General features: G+C 57.3%; 1 protein-coding gene across 3 annotated transcripts; it reads left to right on the top strand.

Annotated features, from left to right (window-relative positions):
* Positions 1 to 182: 182 nt before the first annotated feature.
* Positions 183 to 20,418, top strand: TPRA1 (transmembrane protein adipocyte associated 1). Of its 3 annotated transcripts, none has more exons than XM_042912582.1 (11): positions 183 to 372; positions 12,769 to 12,910; positions 13,066 to 13,198; positions 15,931 to 16,017; positions 16,116 to 16,188; positions 16,298 to 16,377; positions 16,967 to 17,077; positions 17,208 to 17,268; positions 17,455 to 17,557; positions 17,679 to 17,759; positions 19,009 to 20,418. In XM_042912582.1, the coding sequence occupies exons 1-11, from the start codon at positions 228 to 230 to the stop codon at positions 19,250 to 19,252; spliced, it is 1,260 nt and encodes a 419-aa protein (XP_042768516.1). In that variant the 5' UTR covers positions 183 to 227; the 3' UTR covers positions 19,253 to 20,418. The 3 variants fall into 3 exon arrangements, with proteins under 3 accessions (XP_042768516.1, XP_042768534.1, XP_042768524.1); XM_042912600.1 differs by lacking the exon at positions 183 to 372 and adding an exon at positions 4,619 to 4,813; XM_042912590.1 differs by lacking the exon at positions 183 to 372 and adding an exon at positions 5,037 to 5,328.
* The last annotated feature ends 221 nt before the right edge of the window (positions 20,419 to 20,639 follow it).

The following is a 20,639-nucleotide window of genomic DNA, read 5'->3' on the forward strand; positions in this document are numbered from 1 at the left end:
AAGAACACAGCGTCGTGACGTAAGCCTTATCTGCGTGCGCGGGGGGCGGGCCAAAGGAGGAGGCCCCGCCCTCGCCTCAGAGGCCCCTCCCCTGCCCGGCCTTCCCTCAGCCGTTCTCAGCGCTTTGACCAGCAGAGGTGTGGGAGCTGGAGCTGCGGGTGGGGGCAATGAAGACCAGCGCCACCTGCTGCCTGCGCGACCTTCGCCACCCTGTGGACATTTTACAGATGGGGCAACCGAGGCTCAGAGAGCCCTGTTTCCCGAGGTCTTATGAACAGAAAGTCTGTTTCAGCTACTCCAAAAGCCCTCAGGCCGAATTCTTCAAGCACCAAAACAGCTCCAGGATTGTAGGAGGCCACATTTGGTGTTCTAGTAAGTTATTTTGACTGAGGGAAGCAAAGATACCGAGATGTTCCAGATACAAAGAACGACAACTGTAAATATATAAGAGAGCACGGCGCAGCGGGGATCTCTAGGCATTTCTGTAGTTTCGGTTAAACAGCTTGCGATGCCCAGGAAAGGAGAATCCCTCAGGCTGCTCCTGGGTGGTGGTGGATTGAACCAAACTGGAGACCGTTGCTGCTGTCCTCTCTCCAGTTACAGGCAGCTAGCTCAAGCTAGGGCAGGTCCCTTGGTGAGCGCGGCAGTGAGGAAGCATCTCTGGATGGATCGCAGCGTAGGTGCAGGAGGGATGATGAAGACTGGAAATATCCCAGAGATACTTAGAAGAGAGAATCTATTGGCATTGGGTATTGAGGGCAGGCAAAAGGGAGGCATCCCAGATGACACCAGGATTCTGGCTTAGGAGACTAGGTGGATGATGGCACCACCTCTGAGATGGGGAGCTCAGAGGGAAGACAAATTTGGGGGCAAAGAGGATGTTTGTTTCTGGCTGTGTTGAACATGGGCCCTGAGTGGAGATTTCCAGGAGGTCATCCAATGCTCGGGTCTGGACCTGGAGAGGGAGTTTGGGCCTCAGCTGTAGATTGTCTTGAGAGTGGTTGGACAATCCAGAGAGTGAGCGCAGTGAGAAGACCCAGGCCTGGGACCTGGGAAACACTGACAGTTAGGAGGCACCAACAAAGGACTCTGGGCAGGAGATGGGATGCTGGGAACTGCTGGGGAAAAGCCAGAGAAGAGATGGTGGATGGGACTGTATTAGTTATCTATCGCCTTATAGCAAATTATCCTGGAATCCAGCAGCCTGAAGCAATGACTGTGTCTAGGGGTCTGGGATCTGGCTGTGGCTTAGCAGGGTGTCTCTGCCTCAAGATCTCTCACAGTGCTGCTGTCAAGGTGCTGGCGGGGGCCTCAGTCTCATCGGAGAGGCTCAGCTTGGGAAGGATCCACCTCCAAGCTGCCTCATGTTGCAGGCATCAGTTCCTCCCAGACTGTTGGATGAGGACTCGATTTCACACTGGCTGTTGGAGGGGGTCCTCTTACTTCCCTGCCATGTGGGCCTCCCCACAGGACATCTCACAACATGGCAGCTGGCTTTGTTCACAGCAAGTGAACTAGAGGGTATGAGAGGTCATATGAGACATCTGATAAGGAGCCAGCTCATTTCCGATCAAGCTTAGCCTTTTTCCTTTGTCAGCTGGTCACGAGGGACCTCTTGGATAGGTCATAGGTGTGAATGAGGGAGAGGCGCTGGTGTGACGGGGGTGGATGATATGGAGGTACAACATATCGCTTATAATCTGCTGGGCCCACATGAATTTACCACTTAGCAAGCCCGATAGAACCCAGTTCATTAGGGGCAGCTCTGGCCTTATGGTCCCTGATGTCCCCTAGTTCTCTCCACCAGGGTCCAGTAGCCTAGCGGAATTGCTTTTGGAATGTATATATAATTTTCTGCTATAGGTGGCCTGGCGTTGCTCTAGAACCCTAGGGGTGTACATGATGGATTTCCCACTAGGGCTTGCCATAAACCTCACACAGCATCTTTATTCACCGTCTATGCCTCTAATATTATAGGGTCTGTGAGCCCTGTGGTCCATGGGACAGCTCTTTCCTTTTACGTCATCCAGACATGTATGGGTCAGCGCAGAATTCTCAGGTGTAGAATATACTGCCTCCAGATCCCAAAGAGTGAGTTTTTGCATTGTGTTTCCTTCCCTGCAATGGGGTATTCAAGATGCAGTTGTTTGTCCTTTACTTTGGAAGGGATGTTCTGGTATGCCCCAGACCTAAACTCCACTGATGTGGCAAGCCCCCACATCTTCCCGGGGTTTATATTCCACCCGATTCGGAAGCACATATGTTTCATCGAGGTCTTCATTTACTTGTTACTTCTCGTTCAGCCAGCCAGATTAGTAGGATGTCTTTGCAATGTTCTGTCAAATGTCCAGATGGCCAGGGCCCTTTGGTGGGAGAGTGACCACTGGCCTGGGGCAAGACCATAAATGTGAATGGCTGTCCTTCCCTGTGAATGTCAATGGTTCCTGATATGAGTGGTCAAATAGAAGGCCAGCCTCTGGGTCCCTGAGGCCGTGCTGATCCACGCTAGCAAGGACACCAGCACGGAAGCTGTAATTGGGGCTACTCCTTGGTTGAGTTTGTAGCAATCCACTACCATTTTCTGTATTTTTTAAAGATCAGACTGATGAATTAAATAGGGATACGATGGGGTCCATCCCCAACTCCAGATGCTTTAGGTCTCCATGGGTAGCACTAATCTCTGCATTTCCCTTGTCCATGTGATATTGTTTTTTTGTTTTTGTTCTTGTTTTTTTACTTATCTTGGCTAAGCTAGGTGGGTAGGAGGCAACTTTCAGGGGCTTTCACTTGACCTTCACCTCTGAGAAAACTCTCCTCACACAGACCAAGGAACCAACATGGGCATTCTGCCAACTACTGCGTACATATATCCCAGAGATCTTTTCAGCCTTCCTGGCTGCTCCTTTGGCCTCGACAGTTACATGACAAATTGTACAGACTTTTCTTCTGACAGCAGAGCAGTCATGTTGTTTCTGTTGTTTTGAGATTTCCATTGCTTTCAGGGATCCCCGTTCTGTAGCAGCCATGGCCTAGAGAGGATGACCACCCCTGAGCCCAGTGTAGGACAAGGAACAGAACTTGGGAGTCTGATCTTTGTTTGTTAAACTACCACTTCTTGAACTTCGCTAATGCTCCACTCTGTCCTGTATGTAGGGGATACCACAGTGAATAAGATCCTGATTCTGCCCTGAAGAGGAGGGCACGAAATAGATATCCTCGGAAATCCTGCAGAAACCTACACGCAAGGCCCCAAACCCAGGGTATAGAATGCAGAATTGTGCGTTGCAATGAGAATAGCAAACTCCCTGCCCCGGAAAGTCTGTACTGTCTTAAAAAAACACACACACACACACATAAAGATAAAGATGGAGCGTAGTCTTTTAGCCTGGTCACAGATACTCCATTTCTTCTTCCTGGAACGTGGTAGGAGGGAAGTTTTCCTGCCCCCTGGAGGTGAGGAGTGGCCTAGGACTTGTTTTACCTAATTAAACGTGAGCAGTGATGAAGTTCTTTTCTTAGCTTCCTGGCGACTCTAGGAATTGACTGTGACTCCCCGTAGCCCATTCAGGAAGGCAGGCATCAGCTTGGGCACAGCCCCTCCTGGCCACTACAGAAACTGTGCACACTGACCACAGTCCAAGCTGGGAAAGTCCCAGACAAACCGAATCCCAAATGGTCACGAGGTGGTGACTTCCCAACCTTCTCCTGTTTTAGAAGAACGGGGTCCATGTCATTCCAGCCCAACTGTGAAGTCACCGTCTTATCACTGGGTGTGTGTCCTGAGGTTACCGTGATGAGTGGGTGTCTACAACTTGCACCAGGCACCGAGTCAGCCTCAGGATATTGCAAAGAAAGTGACAAACATGGTTTTGTCCTCATGACATTGACATTCTAGTGGAGGGTGGCTGATGAACTAGGAAGCAAGTAAATGAACATAATCATGTTCGAGAGATGGTGCTTGGAGGGAAATAAAGGGGCATTATGTGAGAGACTGCACAGCTACTTTAGCTAGGGTGTCAAGGAGGTCATGTGACAAGGAGCCAGCCAGACAGGACAGATGCAGAGAGTGGGAGGCAGGGACAAGTTTGGTATATTTAAGGAAGAGAAACAGAAAGCACCGTGGCTTGAACACGCTGAATGAGGAGGGGTTAGGTGGGAAACGGTGACTCAGACGCAGGAGGGGCCAAACCACGCAGGGCCAGCAGAGGAGAGGCAGGAGTGAACACGGCAAAGATGGGGCAATCAGGGAAGGCTTCCCAGAGGAGATTGCCTGAAGACCTGTTGAAGTCAGAGATGAGAGGAGGGGCAGTTCAAACCCCGGGCGTCTTGACTTCCTAGTTGTATGGCTCTGGACAAGTTATTTAACGTCTCTAAGCCGCAGGTTCCTCCTCTGAATAGGCGGCTAATAATAACCGCCCTGCAAGGTTGTTGTGAAAATTAGTGCCTGAAACCCGATTGGTGCTCAATAATGCCAGAGCGCTTTGATGGTGGACGTAGGGGCAGCGTGGCATGCTGTGGAAACGCGTCGTTCCGGGAGAGGGGGAGGGGCTGTCCCTACCCTTCCTTCCCCAGCCAGGTGACCAAAGGTCACCAGGCAAGACTGCCGCTGAGGGGCGCCCGCGGCTGCAGCACGCGAGGGGGAGGTCCGCGGAGGCTCCTCCCTGGACGGTCCTGCCGCGTCCGGGCCCCAGAGGAGGAGCACTGGCTGGAGCGAGCGGGTCTGTTGACAGCTGCTGACAGCTGGGGCAGGAGCAGGGGCCAAAGGGGGGCAGCGTCCTCAGTTCTCGGGTCCGCGATCCTGGCAGCCTTCAGGGTGAGATACGTAGCAGCTTCCCTACCCCAAAGCTGCTTCCCTCCCCCGCAATGCCCTCTTGCTGTCTCTTTAAGAGGTCAGCGGGTCGCCCCGCCTCTTAGGGATCTGATTGGCTTCTTCCGCGGCTTGCGCCTTCTTTTTGATGTAACTCCATTTCTATAGGCTTCTGGGGGCTGGGGGCGGGCCTGAGGGCTATAAGTAGGGGCTGTGGCTGTTTTTGCAGTTTTGGCTGAACGAAAAGGACGCGCCTGCCATCTGGTCACCGCTGCCGGGAAGGGCTGCGTGGTGTCTTGGGGGCCGGTGGGCCCGGCGCGCTGACCGCGTTTCCCCTTTCCCGCCGATTCCCCATTTCCGCGGAGCCGGCTGTCCCCGGCTCTTGCGCGACGTTCCCTGGCCTTGCTGCCTGCCAGGGGCGCTGGAGGCCGGAGTCCCGGGGCCTGGCCGGGTCTGCGCACCCTGCGGTGGTGGATGAGCGGCCCGGGCGGCGGGGGCTGAGCACGGCCCGGGACCCTCAGGTAAGGAGGGGATCCTCTCCCCTTTCCCGCCACACCTGGACGGGGAGCCCCATAGCTGCGCGTCCGGAAGCCCTGCCGCGGGGCTGGGTGCCCCCCTCCCTCTGCCGCGCCTGGGACCGGCGCTCCAGGGACGCCTCCCGGCCTCCGCCGCACCTACAGTCCCTCTCTGTCAGGGAGCTCCCAGAGCCCGGGTGCCCATAGTGACTCCCCGCGACAGCTGCGGGAGAGCGGGGAGCTGATCGGGACACCCACCCCCATCCCCACAGCTGGACCTGGGGCCCACCTGTCGCCGTTCCTTCCTTTCGGAATGACCCCTTCCCGCTCACGGCACACTCTCAGAGGACCCCCTTGGGGAAGTTTCAGAGGGCCAGGGGCCCCTGGGTGAGGACTCACGGGAAGAGGCGGGTAACTGGGAGGCCCGTAGATGGGATGGGGCGGCTGAGCCCTCTGCGAGGGGGAATGAGCACACACAGGGCTGCACAGGCCCCGGGTTGGCCATCGAACAGGGCTGGTGGACCCTGGGGCTTGAGGCTGTGTAGGAGGAGATCTAGGCCAAGTGGCCCCGCATCTGGGCCTGTGTCCCCACCTACAAACAGCGTGACAGGACCTGCTTCCACAGCAGGAGGTGTTGTTTATAAGGCCGGGCTGCTGTTGCATCAAGGACTGTCTGGGAGGCTCAGAGACAGCTTCCACGGGATCGGGGGGATGGAGGGTGGAGAGCGATTTTGCCTTCTGCCTCTGTAGTGGGGATGAGGCTGTGGGGTCCTCCCAGGCGATCCTTCTCCAGCTCCCCAGAAGGGCTTGGCCGCACTCTGCTGGAGATTCATCTGTCCACATTGTAACATTTTGGTGAGAACTTAATTCTGTGCCAGGCGCTATTCTAGGGGATTGGGTCATGAGCACGCCTGGGATGGGCAGCCAGTAAACACATAAACACGCAGCTGGGCCACTTCAAATGAAGTGCTGTAAAGAAAACACCGGGTGGGCCAGCCATGAGAGATGGTTAAGGAGTGCCCTGAGGAAATGGGCCACGTGAGGAGATGATGCAGGAGAGGAGCAAGCACCAAGGCCCTGAGGTAGGAGGATGCTTAACAGCTTGGAGAACAAGGTGGAAGCCAGGGGCTAGAGAATGGAAGGGAATGAGGCAGAACAGAAGGCAGGGGTCAGATCAGATTGGGCTTTGACAGATGAGGGAAGGGGCCCAGGGCTTCCCATCCTCCCGGGGGCTCCTGCCTGGGCTGCTGGCAGTGTGTCTCAGGCAGTGTCCACCTCCCCACCCCCAAGGATGAAAGATAAGGGGTTGGCGTCTGTCCTCTGGAGCCTTCTCATTTTGTTTTGGTTCTAGGGTTTAGAAGCTCAGCAATCTGCTAGGGGTCAGAAGCCCCGAGGGGCATGACAGCAACTATGAGGCATAGCCTCTCTCTTACGCTCGGGGCTCTCTGCCTTCCCTAGAGTTTTCCATCCAGCCCTGGTCAATCCCAATGCACAGATGGGAAAGCTGAGGCCCAGAGAAGGGAAAATCCCATCCAGGGGCTCATAGCAGGTCTGGCACTGCACGACTGGAGCCAGCCTGGCATCCTGCCCCATAGGCCGGCCACAGAGGAAGGGACGGAACTGGAGGCCCAAGTGGTGAGCGGGAAGATGGCCTCTAGAATGTTAACAAGGTCAGGAAAGTCCCTCCCAGGTGGAAGACAAGTCTGTCCCAGTTTCCCTGGGCCTGAGAGGCTTGGGGTTGCCTTAGGCTACTCAAGCATCCCAGAAAGTCCTCTGAGAATTCCCCTCTCTAGTCTGGGCTCCACCCCTACTGCCCCCTGCCCTCAGCCGGCCTTCCCACCGTCTCCTGTCCCGCTGTCCCCCATTTCGTGAGCCTGCAGTCCCCTTCCTTGTCTGTCACCACCCAGACTTCTACCTCTGAGGCCAGGAGCTCACCCACGGTGGGGGGAGGAGAGTGTAGAGCCAGTGACTCACCCCTCTGTGCCTCTCCTTTCCCCCTCTGTACAATGGGTACAAAGTAGTTCCCTCTCATTTAGGGGCTGCTGTGTTAGTTAAGTGTGTCACCACACGTAAAGTCCTCTGTCTCCAGGTAGTGTGCGTGGTTGTTTCATTTTTTATCATTGCCTCAGTTGGTTTGTAAGCTTTGACCCATAGTGGCAATTCTGGTGTAGCCAACAGCCTCATGACCCAGCTGTGGTTCTCTGACCAGCAGCGCCGCAGGGGTTGGCGTTGAGGACTGTCAGCCGGGCCCCAGGCCTGCGGATCAGAACCTGCCTGTGCACAGTGCTCAGGTCTGAGAAGCACAGCTCTAGATGAAGCCTTTCATCTACAGGTGGAGAGATCAATGCCTGGAGAGGGGCCCTTGGCAAGTTGCCACTTGAGGGCCTGGGCACTGGAGACAGATTACCTCGCAGGCGGCTCGCTGGCCCTGAGCTTTGTACGGTGGGGGTAACAGAAGTACTTCCCTTGTAGGGCTGGGAGGGCTCAGCGAGTGTGCTGTGCTGTTGTAGCAGAGTCAGCAGGGGCACTGGTGGGGAGCAGTCGATGTTATTCTCCTTCATCACCCCACAGCCAGCAGTGCTTGCAAAGGGGCCCTTGGACTTGGAACCAAATCCTTCTTTCCTCTACACCCCAAGCCCTCCTCTGGGGGTGGAGGGGGCGGAAAGCAACAATTACCTTTATGTTACCTTTTGTAGACCTTTGCTTCTCTGTCCTTGTCTGATCCTCAGCACCTCTGTCGGGTAAGTGTTATTGTCCCCGTGACACTCAGAGAGGAGAAACGACTCACGCAGGGTCACGGAGCAAGTACACGGCAGGGCCAGAAGTGCAACCCGGATCTGCCCAACTCCATACCGTGTGTTAGCCGGAAGTTTTTCAGTAGTACAGGAGAGAAATCAGACTCCACCAGACCTAAGCAGAGAAAGGAATTTGTGGGATTTAAAATGCAAAAGAAAGTCCAGGGGTAGGATGAACTTCAGGTGTGGCCAGATCCAGGGGCTCGCATGAGGTTGTTCTGTCTCCGGGATGTATTTCCATCTGTCTCTCGGCTCTATATTCCTCGAAGTTGGCTTTATTCTCGGGTGGGTATCCATGTGCAGGGTCAAAGTGGGACAGCCCTGGCGTACTGCTTTTAGCAGAAAGCCCATCTGTTCCAAACAACTATAGCAAAAGTCTCAGGGCTGATTCTCATTGGTCGGGGCAGGGGAGCATCCCGACTGGCCGGGCTTAGATCCCATGCTCGTTCCTTGGAGCTGTGGTACAGTCCGCTGTACCCAAATTTCATGGGCAGAGACTGGGGAAGGTGAGGCTCCCCCTCAGGAAATTGGGACACTGGACAGGCAAAACCAAGTGACGCTTCCCCCTTCAGACTCTCTATCCGGCTCTCCTGCTCCTTAGCCCTGTTCATCCCCACTGGGGACTGGGATCCCCATCCCTTCACAAGGAGCTCTCAGCTTCCCGGCGGCTGCTGGGAGCTTGGCCTGCTCTCCCAGACCTGCCCCTCCTGGGGCTGTTTGACACTTTGCTCCACAGGGAGTGGTGAGTGGGGTGGAGGGGGCTGGAGAATCTCTCTCCTTCAACTCCGGTCACTTAAAAGTCAGCATCTCAGGTCACGAGAAGTCTTGAGGGGGCCGGCACACCCCCTGCCAGCAGTAACCTCCCCGTGTTCAGCACGGCTGCAGTTCAGACGTCATACCCTCAACAGCCACATGCAGGTACAAACAAGGGGCTTTCCTCCTTCAAAGTATCGGGTGCTCAGGAAGGAAAACGTTTCCTGGGAGACTTCCCCCGTGTGGCATCACGTGCCCTGGCCTGAACTGGCCACCAGCAAAGAGAACACCGTTCTTGACTTTGACCAGAGCCTCCCTTCGGGGCACTGTTGGCAAAGGCGAGGACGATTATCCATTTGGTGGACCGTCCCCCATGTTGCGGGACATTGGCAGCCTTGGCCCCTGTCTATAAAAACATCATAGCACCCTGCCCCCACAGTCCCTGTGTCAAACTGGAGCACCCCTGCACACGACCCAAGTGCCTGGTCCTGTTCCACACTGCCCTGACCCCAAAGCCACTGGCCAACAGTAATTCGTTCAGCTTGTGGCCCGGGAGAGGGGTCCCTGCCTGTTCAGCAGGGCATCATGGAGGGGGCCTGGACGAGAACAGCACTTTGTCAGTTAGGGACAAGGGAGCAGTGTTTGGTGGGGCCACATTAACAGCACTGGCCTTGCCATTGCAAAATATCCAGTGGCTCAGGCCAGAAGCCACCACATCCTTCCTGTCTTCCCTCGTTCCCTCCGTGTGTCCGTGGGGAGGTCAGGTGGGCCAACCCTCCCGAAGGTATCCCAAATTCCTCCACTCCACCCCCACTGCAGCCACGCCCTCCTGCCTGCACTGGTACAGGGGCTCCACTCTGCCCCCGCTCCGGTCCGTTTTCCACGGCAGCCTGAGTGGAAAGGGGATCCCGTCCCCAGCCTTCGTGACACGCTTCTCATTGCATTTAGAATGAAATCGCATTGCATGTGGTCATATGGCCCCCAGTGACCTGGCCCTGCCAGCCTTTCTGATCACCTCCAGCCACACTGGCCTGCTTTTTGCCCTTTGAACACGCCAAGCCTGTTTGTATCTCACGGCGTTTCCATTCATTGTTCTCTCGCAGATATGCTCTTTGTCCAGATTTTTCCAAGTCTGCCTGCTTCTCGATTAGTTAGATCTAGTGCAGAAGGCACTGGGTTGTCTGACGACCCAGTCCAAAGCAGCACCTCTTTATATTCATTGGGATTCTGCCTTTGCTGTTGAAACAAAGGTCGAGACAACAAGATAGAAGATTACTCCTGCATGTCGCGTGACAGTCTGCGTGCAAGCCGTCCAGGATATGCATGGAGGCCTATTGGGTGTGGGACCCAGATGCTTTTTCTTACTGCTCTCTCCTCAAGCCATGGCTTCTGTCTCGTGGTGTAATATGGCTGCTGTTGCTCCTGCCACCACATCCCTATTCCAGGCAGTGGGAAAGGAGAAGTGCATGGCCTGAAATTGACAAACTCATTAAATTAACTGTTCACTTACAATTGGATAAAAGTTGGTCATTGGGCCATAGCCAGTGGCAAGGGAAGCTTAGAAAATAGCTATTGTTCTGGGCAGCCTTGTGTGAGTTTTGGGCTCCAGTGCTAAAGGGAAGGGTGGATGCTGGGGACCCTGGTAGTCTCTACTGTGTTACCCGTTGTTCCATTCCACTCCTCCGTTTTCTTCTCTGAGCCTTTATCTCTAGGAGAAGTTTGCTTCGTAAGGCAGTTTTCATGCTGGCTGGCTGCCTCCCCTCCTAGAACAAAGGGGAAGTGTGGCCCAACACCCAGATTCCTCCCTGGCTCGTGGTAGGTGCTGCTGCTGCGGGCGGAAAATGCACGAAGAACGCACCCTTTCTTTGGACCTACTGTGTGTCGGGCATATGTTTGCCCTGTTGGTTTGGCCTCGAGTTGCCAATGGGGATGTGATCCACAGGCAGCGAGTGGCCTGTTGGAGAAAGGGATGGAGGAGGATGGTCTCAGCCCACCTGCCTCAGTCTCCTCTCCCTTTCAGCCAGAGGCAGTGCTCCCGTTTCATGGCCTGGATAGGTAGCAGGGATGTCCCTGTATCCCCTCCAGCCCTCTCCTTCGGCCCGTCGTTCAGGGGCCACCGATCCTTGCTAACAGGGCGCTGAGCGTCCTGGGCTGCCCCTGGCTGAGTGTGAGATCTGCACTCTTGGGGTGTAAACAGAACGCGTCTTTCTAATTTTTTAAAACTTACTGACGTGTAACCCGTGCAGAAAAGCACACAGATCCTAGATGCGACTCAGTGGATTCTGACAGGGTGAACACGCCTGTGTACCCGCCCCCCCCCCCCCCCCCCCAGATCAAGCGCCGGAAGCTGGTGTTCCTCCCCCCACCACTACACCCTCCGTCCTCCACAAAGGTGGCCCTCGCCTAGATCTTTGCACGGGGTCAGGCAGCAGCATATCCACTCTCGTGGCTGGCTCTGCTCAGCACCGTATCTGTGAGGCCCTTTCGTGTTACTGCTGGTAACAGTAGTTTCTCTTTCTGTTCTGCTGCTTATACCGACGCCGCCATATATGTGTGCCTGCTGCCGATGGTGGGCATTTGGGCTGTTGCTAGCCTGGGGCTATTATAAATGTACCCAGAAGTGGAGACGCCAGGCCATCAGGCCCTGTGTGTTCAAGTATTAGTTTTCATGCTGGCATCTGTTACGTCCTGGTGCCCGGGCCACACACACCTCGCTCACATGCCCTGGGCCCCCTGAGCTCCCTGAGGAAATCCCTGCTGCCAGCAGTGTGGGCCCAGCCCCTCTGCTCCTGTCCCTGAGAGCCCAGTGACCTGGGAGCCTGCTTTGTCCAGGGCAGTTCCCAGGGTTCCCGGCCACCGGCTGGACTCTTTTTCTTTTCTTCTTCTTCTTTTTTTTAGTGTTTGTTTTTACCTATTTATTCATTTTTGAGGAAGAAAGGGAGAGAGAGAGAGAGAGCATGAGCAGGGGAGGGGAAAAGAGAGAGGGAGCCAGAGGATCCAAAGCGGGCTCTGCGCTGACAGCAGCGAGCCCAATGCAGGGCTCAAACTCAAGAACCATGAAATTATGACCTGAGCTGCAGTCGGACCTCAACCGACAGAGCCACCCAGGCACCTCCAGGCTGGGGTCTTAAGCTGTCATTGGGAGACGCTTGTCTGCGGGCCCACCTGCCGACTCTACAGCAGCCCCCGTTCCTGCCTTTGCAGACACAGCGCCCTCTGCAGGACATCTCCTTCCCTCCCTTCTCCACTTGGACACCTGTGCAGCTTCCAGGCACAGTGCACGTCCCCCCAGATTTGCGTCTGCCTTTCCAGGGTGGCAGCAGAGGCTGATGAGGGCCGTGGGCCACCTGAGGTGTGCCTGATGCCCCACTCTGGCGCCTGGTGGCCGTGTGATTGCCTCGAAGTCGGCTCTGCATCTGCGTGCAGGGAGGAAGTGCAGCTCGCGGAATCTGGGGACTGCACGTGTGTGGGTCGTAGGAGGCGCCTGGCACCACTTAGCCTCACGGGGTGGATGCCGTCGGTCATTACCGCGTTGCAAGGGCAGGACGAAGCAGGCACAGAGGGGCCAACAACTCTGGCTCCTAACCCCTCTGTTCTCTGTCTGTCCCCGGGGCCCCCGGGACTGGGGGGATGAACTGAGGTCGTGCCGAGTGGCTTGCGCTGCTGTGCCAGGCTCACGGTAAGGCTCCATCAGTGCGGTGGCATTTACTGTTGGGGTCACCGGGCCCCTGTCTGGGGGTTGTGCTGTGGCACGTGCAGGAGCCACAGCCCGCCCTCCCCCTGCTGGGTGGGGGAGCTGTCCGCAGGCCCACTGTATGCGGCCCTCTTGGGTTCCACTGGGAACCTGAGACCAGAGACCCGGGGCCACGCAGCCACGCTGGGGCTCTCGCTCCCGCAGGGCCAGCTGCTGGCGGGATGGACGCCCTGGAGGAGGTGTTTCGGGCCAACGGGAGCACAGCCCCGCCCCCGCCCGTGGCGCCCAACATCAGCGTGCCACATCGCTGTCTGCTGCTGCTCTATGAGGATATTGGCACCTCCAGGTGAGGCAGCCGTGGCCCTGCTGGGCCGACTGGCTGCGTGTGAGTGGGTTTCCCCCGTGTGTGCGGGGGTGTGTGCGTGTGCATGACGGGCTGCGGAGGGGGATGGGTGCAGACAGAGCCTTGCCAGTCAGCTGGCTTCTCTGCCCGTCTGCTAGGGTCCGGTACTGGGACGTCTTGCTGCTCGTCCCCAATGTGCTTTTCTTCATCTTCCTGCTTTGGAAGCTTCCGTTCGCTCGGGCCAAGATCCGCGTCACCTCCAGCCCCATTTTTATCACCTTCTATATCCTGGTGAGTTCAGTCCAACTCCAACTGGCATAAGTGCAAAAGGGAATTCTCAACTGCCTCTGTAATGAAAGCCAGCTTCAGATGAGGCTGGATCCAGAGGATGAACGGGTGTCATCAGGACTCTGTTTCTCTGCATCTCTGCCCTCCTCTGGCCTTATCTCAGATGAGCTCTCCCTGCCTGGTGTCAGAGATAGCCAAGAGCAGCCGTGAGCTAACATCCTGCCTCCCTGCCAATGCCAGCGGAAGAGGACTTCTTTACTGGCGGTGCGAGTATGGACCTGAAATTCCCTCTGACCGGCCCACCTTGGGTCCCTGTTTGTCCCCGAGCCAATCACTGTGACTAGCAGGGAAAGGGGCACTTTGGCGCTGGGGTGTGGGGTCAACTCAGCCAGACTATGTGGACTGAAGAGGGTGGTGGTCCCTGAAAGAAAAGTGGGGAATCATTAGTAGAGGGAAGGGGAATAGATACTGGCTGGGGGGGGAAATGCCCACGGCCACCCCCATCTGTCTGTCTGTCCATCCAGCCATCCACACACTCTTTGAGACCTCTTTGGAACCTCTTCCTGCCTGTTGGGCAAACCTGAATTCTCCTCAGTCAGTGCTCTTGGTGTGGGCCTCCTCGGGAGAGGTAGCAGGGCTGTGGTTGAGAAGGTGGGCCCAAGGTGTGGCTTCCAGGTGAGGGTTCCAGGTGCGGGGCCATCCAGCTGCATCCTTCAGAGCTCAGGCCTGACTGACTGGAATCCTCCCCTCTCTCTGCCTCTTAGCTACCACTGCCTGAGAGCTGAATGGCTCTCTGGTCCCCCTCTTTGTGGCCTGGCTCAGAGCTTCCCAGGCAGGGGAGTTGTCAGCGGGCAGGCAGGGTCAGGGGAGGCTGTGTGGAACCCTGGAGGCCGTTGGTGGAGGCCCCAGGGGTCGTTGGCTGACTGGAGCCCCCTCCTCTGTGAGGCAGTGGTGGGTGTTGAAGCCTGCTCTCTTCTGTCTTCCGCTGCCTCTCTGACTCATTACAGAGATGAGTATTTATTCCACAGATAAAACATTTATTTATTTATTTATTTATTTATTTATTTATTTATTTATTTATTTTTTTAAACATTTATTTAAAGCATCACTTACTGATGCCCTCTCTGGGGGAGCAGACAGGGAGAAGCGACCCAAGGCCAATGCCCAGGAACACAACGCAGGGACAGGGGACTCAGCACTGCCCTCTTATTCCTGGGGACTCTGTTCTAGAAAGCTCAGGAGACAGCGGTGAGGGTTGACTCAGGCTATCTCCGGACCTCAGCTGTGCTGAATGACCTTGGACTGGTGGCTTGGCCTCTCTGTGCCTCAGTGCCCTCCTTCTCACATCATGTGCACTGGGTCTGCTTAACCCTGGGGCGCTCCTGTGATCTTGGGGTCAGCCTCCCCAGGAGGCTGACACGGTTTTTGTGGCACAGAGGACAGACTGTTGTGTGTGTCTGGATTCTTCTTTTTCTTACATTTGTTTATTTTGAGAAAGAGAGAACACGCACATGGCAGGAAGTGAGGAGGGGCAGAGAGAAAGGGAGAGAGAATCCCAAGCAGGCTCCTTGCTGTCAGCACAGAGCCAGGCTTGGGACTCAAACCCACAAACCGCGAGATCATGACCTGAGCTAAAACCATGATTCTGACGCTTAACTGACGGGGCCACTCAGGCAGCCCTGTACCTGGACTCTCCCCTTCATATGTATCCCAGAAAACCAAAGTTAGATTCATAGAAGCTGGAGGGAACATATTGACTGAGAATCTGACAAGTCCTAGGGCTTCAGGCATGGCTGGATTCAGGTGCTCGGCAATGTCGTGGGGGCACAGTCTCTGTCTCCCTGTCAGCTTGGGTCTCTCTGTTGGCCTTGCCTCTAGCAGTCTTGCCCTCCTGGAGTCAGACAGCCCGGCAACTCCAGGCTGGCGCGCTCCTCAGCTTCCTTTCGTAGTGGCTGCACCTGCTGTCCTGGGTGTGCCTTTCACTAGACTCCCTTGGGATCCCCTGCCATCCCCAAATCAGGGAATGCCATAGGCTGAATGCCCAGCCCTGTGCTACAGGCCAGCCCCTGAAGCCAGGCATGGTGGGGTCAGCCCCCCGAACCATGCGAGCGGCAGGGAGAGGGCGGAGGCTGTTGCCAGAAGAAGCGAGTGGACACCGGGGTGACAAAATCCAGGCACTTTTGCACCGCCTGCCGGTGCAGTAGCCCTCCCCAGGGTCTTTGATGTCTCTTCCCTGCACCCTCCCATCCCCCGCGTCTTGGAAATAAAACCACTAATATGACAGTGCTAGCACCCGATGTGCACCTCGCCTTCACTGGGTGCCACGCATGCTTCTGCTACATGTACTTACCCATTTGCCCCTGCCAGCCATCAAATGCGGTGCATGCTAGTTTTACCCCATTTCATAGATAAGGAAACTGAGGCACGGAGGTGCACTTCCTGGCCTGAGGTCACAGAGGCAGGAGGCAGCGGGGACCCACCATGTCACCCCTAAGAATGTCACCATTCTCAGGCTGCCAGTGTAGCCAGGAAACTGAGGCCGGAGAGAGAACTGTCACCAGCAGCGGAGGATCTCGCCACCCCCCTGCATCCCACCCCTGACTCTTAGCGTAGAATCCTTCTGTTCTCGAAGAATCAGAGGCTCCTGCAGAGGCGGGGTGTGGGTTTGCAGTCCCGCTGTTCCCAGACGCCTCGTTCCCTGACCCCTTAATGGCATCCCCGCTCTCGCCCACCAGGTGTTCGTAGTGGCGCTGGTGGGCATCGCCCGGGCCGTGGTGTCCATGACGGTCAGCACCTCGGACGCTGCCACCGTTGCTGATAAGGTGGGGCCGGGCCTGCTGACAAGGGTGGGGGATGTTGGGCACTGGGGAGAGGGGTGACTGGGCCCCCCAGGCTGACAGTCTGCCCACTCTGTGTCCAGATCCTGTGGGAGATTACCCGCTTCTTCCTGTTGGCCATCGAGCTGAGTGTGGTCATCCTGGGCCTTGCCTTTGGTGCGTGTGCGGCTGGGGCCAGTGCTCTCCCTGTCCCTCCCTAGCGGGCACCGACCCCACCACGGCCACCTGGCTGGCTCCCCCTGACCGACCAGCATGTTTCTTCCAGGTCACCTGGAGAGCAAGTCAAGCATCAAGCGGGTGCTGGCCATCACCACAGTGCTGTCCCTGGCCTACTCTGTCACCCAGGTAAGAGGGGAGGTGGGGCAGGTGCAGCTATGAGGGCTCCCTGGAGGAGGCCAGAGGGTCACTGAGGGCCGCACATCCGCTGCTTCCTGATTCTGGGTCAGGGTTTGAATGTTTATCAGGTGCAGTGTTCTCAAACTTTAAATGCGCCCCAGGAATCACTTGGGGTGCTTGTTAACAAGGCAGGTTTTACCCCCCCCCCCCATTCTAATCCAGTAGATTGGGGTGGGGGCAGGGAGGAGGCCCAGAACTTGCTGTTTTAAGAAGCAGCCCGGGTAGGGAAAATACGGGTTTGCAGACCACCCTGAGAGCTGTCCATCTAGAGACTCCTTCCTTAGATCTGGTGGGGGCTGCCTCTTGCCCAGTTCTGTCCCCTGCCCCATGGCTGGGCCTATTCTGGGTGGTGGAGCGAGGTGGGCAGGGGGCAGGGCGAGGCCAGAGAGCAGTCTGGAGTGAGGATTTCTGATGGCCAGGCTGGGGAGCTGGGCTTGGGGTGGTGGAGAGATCTGGGTGCTTTGTATGAGGGAGCTCCCAGGGAGGGGGCTTTCCAGGTGGGCAGGAGACTGAGACCCTCCCCCACCCGCCCCTGCAGGGGACTCTGGAGATCCTGTACCCTGATGCCCACCTGTCGGCTGAGGACTTCAACATCTATGGGCATGGGGGCCGCCAGTTCTGGCTGGTCAGCTCCTGCTTCTTCTTCCTGGTGAGGCCGAGGGTGCCCTCCCCCCTTCTGGGCACCTTGGGGGTGGCCCCGAGGAGCCTCAGAGCATGAGACTGGATGCCTTGGTACTGGTGTCCCCAGCATCCTTCTCAGCCCTGCTCTGTCACCACAGGTCTACTCTCTGGTGGTCGTGCTCCCCAAGACCCCGCTGAAGGAGCGCATCTCCCTGCCTTGTAAGCAGCTGGTGGGTGGCTCTGGGATAGGGCTGGGTCCCTGGGGGGTGGGACGTTGACTCTTTTCCCGGAGAGCCGTGGGTGCCAGGGAGGGAGTCCTCCTGGGGGCCCAGAGGGGTCTCCGGTGACACGCTGGGAATGGAGGGTGGAGGCAAGGGCAGGACCTCACGGTCCCCAACCCCCCAGCACGGAGGAGCTTCTACGTGTATGCGGGCATCCTGGCGCTGCTCAACCTGCTGCAGGGGCTGGGAAGCGCGCTGCTCTGCGCCGACATCATCGAGGGGCTCTGGTAGGTGGGGCGGGGTTCAGGGTGTCTCCTGGCCCGGCTGTGGGGCGGCGGGCAGGGGGAGGCCAAGCCGAGGCCCCACCCAGAGGAGGCCCCTCCCTGACCCTCTCCTCCTGCCCCCCAGCTGTGTAGATGCCACCACGTTTCTCTACTTCAGCTTCTTTGCGCCCCTCATCTACGTGGCCTTCCTCCGGGGCTTCTTTGGGTGAGTCTTCCCACCGGGGGTGGGGGGGGTGTGGGGGGGGTGTGGGCAAGGGGTGTGGGCCCCGAGGGGTAGGCGGTGGCCTGCCTGCTCGCCACCCCGCCTCTGGTGGTTTGAGGGCCATGAGCTCCGCCTCGTGGCTGCCGGCGGAACTGCGCCTCCAGCTTTCTGCACCTGCGCATCCGCAGCTGCGGGGTCCTGAGCGTCCCTTGGCGCGGCGCAGGCTCGGATACCAGGAAGGCGATGCTGATGAAGGGTGTATGTATATTCCTACACGTGCTTACACACACGCATACACATTCGTACATTATATATACATACACGTTACACGTTATATATACGACACACACAGACATACACACTTTCCCCGCAGGAGAGTAGCTCTGCGCTGTTCTACACTTGCTGCTTTTCGTTCTACGGTAGATTAGCTCATTCTTTCAGCAAGCATTCACTGAATACCTACTCCGTGTCCCGCACCGCTGCAGCCGCCAGACACCGCAGGGGACAAAGGAGACACAAGTCACCATGCTCCCGGATTCAAGCTGGGAGTGGCTAGGGAGATGAGCAGGGCTGGGGGAAGCCGGCCTGTAGTGCAGGGTAGGGTGGGTGCACTTTGGTGCACGTGGCAGGGAGACAGGATGCTAAGGACACGTGGGATGGAGGCTTGGACCCTGGGCCTCTATTGTGGCAGGAGTGCTGGCGTTTTGCCCCCCACCCGCCGCACCCTCCCCCACCTGCTGGGTTTGAGGAAGTGGGGGCATCAGAGGTGGGGTGAGAGGGGCTGGATTGGACCCCAGCCCACCCCTGATCCATGTGGGACCTTGCACGTGTATTTATCTCCCTGGCCTCAGGCTCCTTTTTGCAAATCGGGTGCAGTGCTTCCCCATCAGTTTTATCTCCATGCTGGAGGGACCAGTAAATGCAAAGTGAGAGTTCACAAAGCTGCAAGGGTGGAGGTCACAGCTGGTGTTTGCGGAGCACCTCGGGGCTGGAATTTACCTCTGTTTACCCTCATTGAGCTCAGAGTTGTACAGAAACAGGCGCAGAAGTCCTTGCCCAAGCTCACATACGGGCTGAGTTTTAAAACAAGTCCCATTGGACTCCAGAGTCCAAGCCCTGGGGACCTCCCAGGGTGGCGGTTAGGCAGCCATTCGTGTGTTTCATTCCCTGCCCGAAGGCCTTATTGCCCAGAAAAGGAAGCCTTTCTTGACCCTCCGGTGGAGCTTCCCTGTCTCTCTGTCTTCTCCACCAGCTCGGAGCCCAAGATCCTCTTCTCCTACAAATGCCAAGTGGACGAGACTGAGGAACCAGACGTGCACCTGCCCCAGCCTTACGCGGTGGCCCGGCGAGAGGGACCGGAGGCAGCAGGGGCCGCGAGTACACAGTTCGACTCGGCCGGAGGGGTGGCCTACCTGGACGACATCGCCTCCATGCCCTGCCACACTGGCAGCATCAACAGCACAGACAGTGAGCGCTGGAAGGCTATCAACGCCTGAGTGTGGCCACCCTGGCAGGAAGGCCTGCTGGGGCCTGCGGAGGGCAGACTGGAGAGAAGGCCAGGGCGCGCAAAGCCCCTGGTGGAGGAGGACGAGGTCGCAGGACCTTCTGTGGGCGGCAGCCCCGTGCGGGCCCTGTCCTGCCCTCTGCGTTGCCTGTGGCCACCTCTGCTCTAGCTGGGGGCCGCCTCCCCCTTCCACCTGCCCTCACCCTGCTCAGCGACATGGCCCAGACTCTGATCTCCCAGGGCCTGCTGAGGGCGTCTCCTTTCTCCAAAGCCTGCGCACCCGGGACCGGTCTGGCCTTCCTCGTCCCTTCCAAAGTCCCCTCCCCGTGGCACTTTGGCCTCTTCAGAGCCCACTCTGGCAGGTGGGCTGAAGTGTGGATATTTTCTTGATCTATTTTTTAATAAAAAACAAAAGGAGCAGAAGGTGTAGCTGTAGAGGTTCTGCCGGAGCGCCGGGGCCGGGGTGAGAACCCGCGACGTACAGAGGTCCTGGCAGGTCCTGTGTCCCCAGCACTGGGAGGCCCTGGGCCCCTTCGTTTACTCAGCCAAGGAACACTGGCCAGTGCACAGGCTGGCTGCTGGGGACATGGAGGGAAATCGGATCCCAGGGCTCCCTGCCCTAGGCCCCTTTTTGAGCAGAGGAGACGCACATGAAAAGAGCATCATGGTTCTGTGAGCTGTTGTCTCCCTACCCTGTTGGGGAGCCCGGGGTTTAGGATGAGCCCTGCGGGCCCCATCCTTTCTCTGCTCCTTCTGCTCTGCCATCTTGGACAGGCTGCTCCTCCTCCCCCAGCTCCTGTTCGGCATCTGGAAAATGGGGATTAGAAGGCCTGTCTTCGAGGGGCTCTTGTAAGGGTTAGGAAACAGTAAGCGTGCACGGCTGGCAGACGGTTATGGGGCAGTAGTGACAACTGGATTGTTTTTAGCCCCTAGAACAGTGCTTGCCACGTAACAGGTGCTCCGAAGGTAGGATGGCAGGGAGTTGATGGGATACGCTGAGAAGGGGCCAGAATAAAGCAACCTGTGAATAAGAGAGAGGTGCTGGTGTCCGTGTTGCTGCCATCGTACTGAAGTCTGTCCCTGAGACTTTGGGCAGCCGGAGAAAAAGGGAGTTGACAGTTACACGATCCCTTGTGCCAGAGAGGAGGAGGAAGGCTCAGTGGGACCACAGGGGTTCTAAGGGTCAGGCCCGGCCCCGCCTGCACTGCCAGCCCTCTTTCATGGGAGAACAGCAAGGGCACTGGCGGGGGCGGGGGGGGGGCATGAGGCACGCTCGCCGGGATCAGGGGCCCAGAGGGCCATCCGTGGGCCCGGACACCGGCAAGTGCAAAGGCACAGCCGGGGCGGGGACCGTTGGGGCTGCCAGGAGGTTGCTTCTC

This window comes from Panthera leo, chromosome A2, assembly GCF_018350215.1.
Source record: "Panthera leo isolate Ple1 chromosome A2, P.leo_Ple1_pat1.1, whole genome shotgun sequence".
In the NCBI taxonomy this organism is placed as follows: Eukaryota; Metazoa; Chordata; class Mammalia; order Carnivora; family Felidae; genus Panthera; species Panthera leo.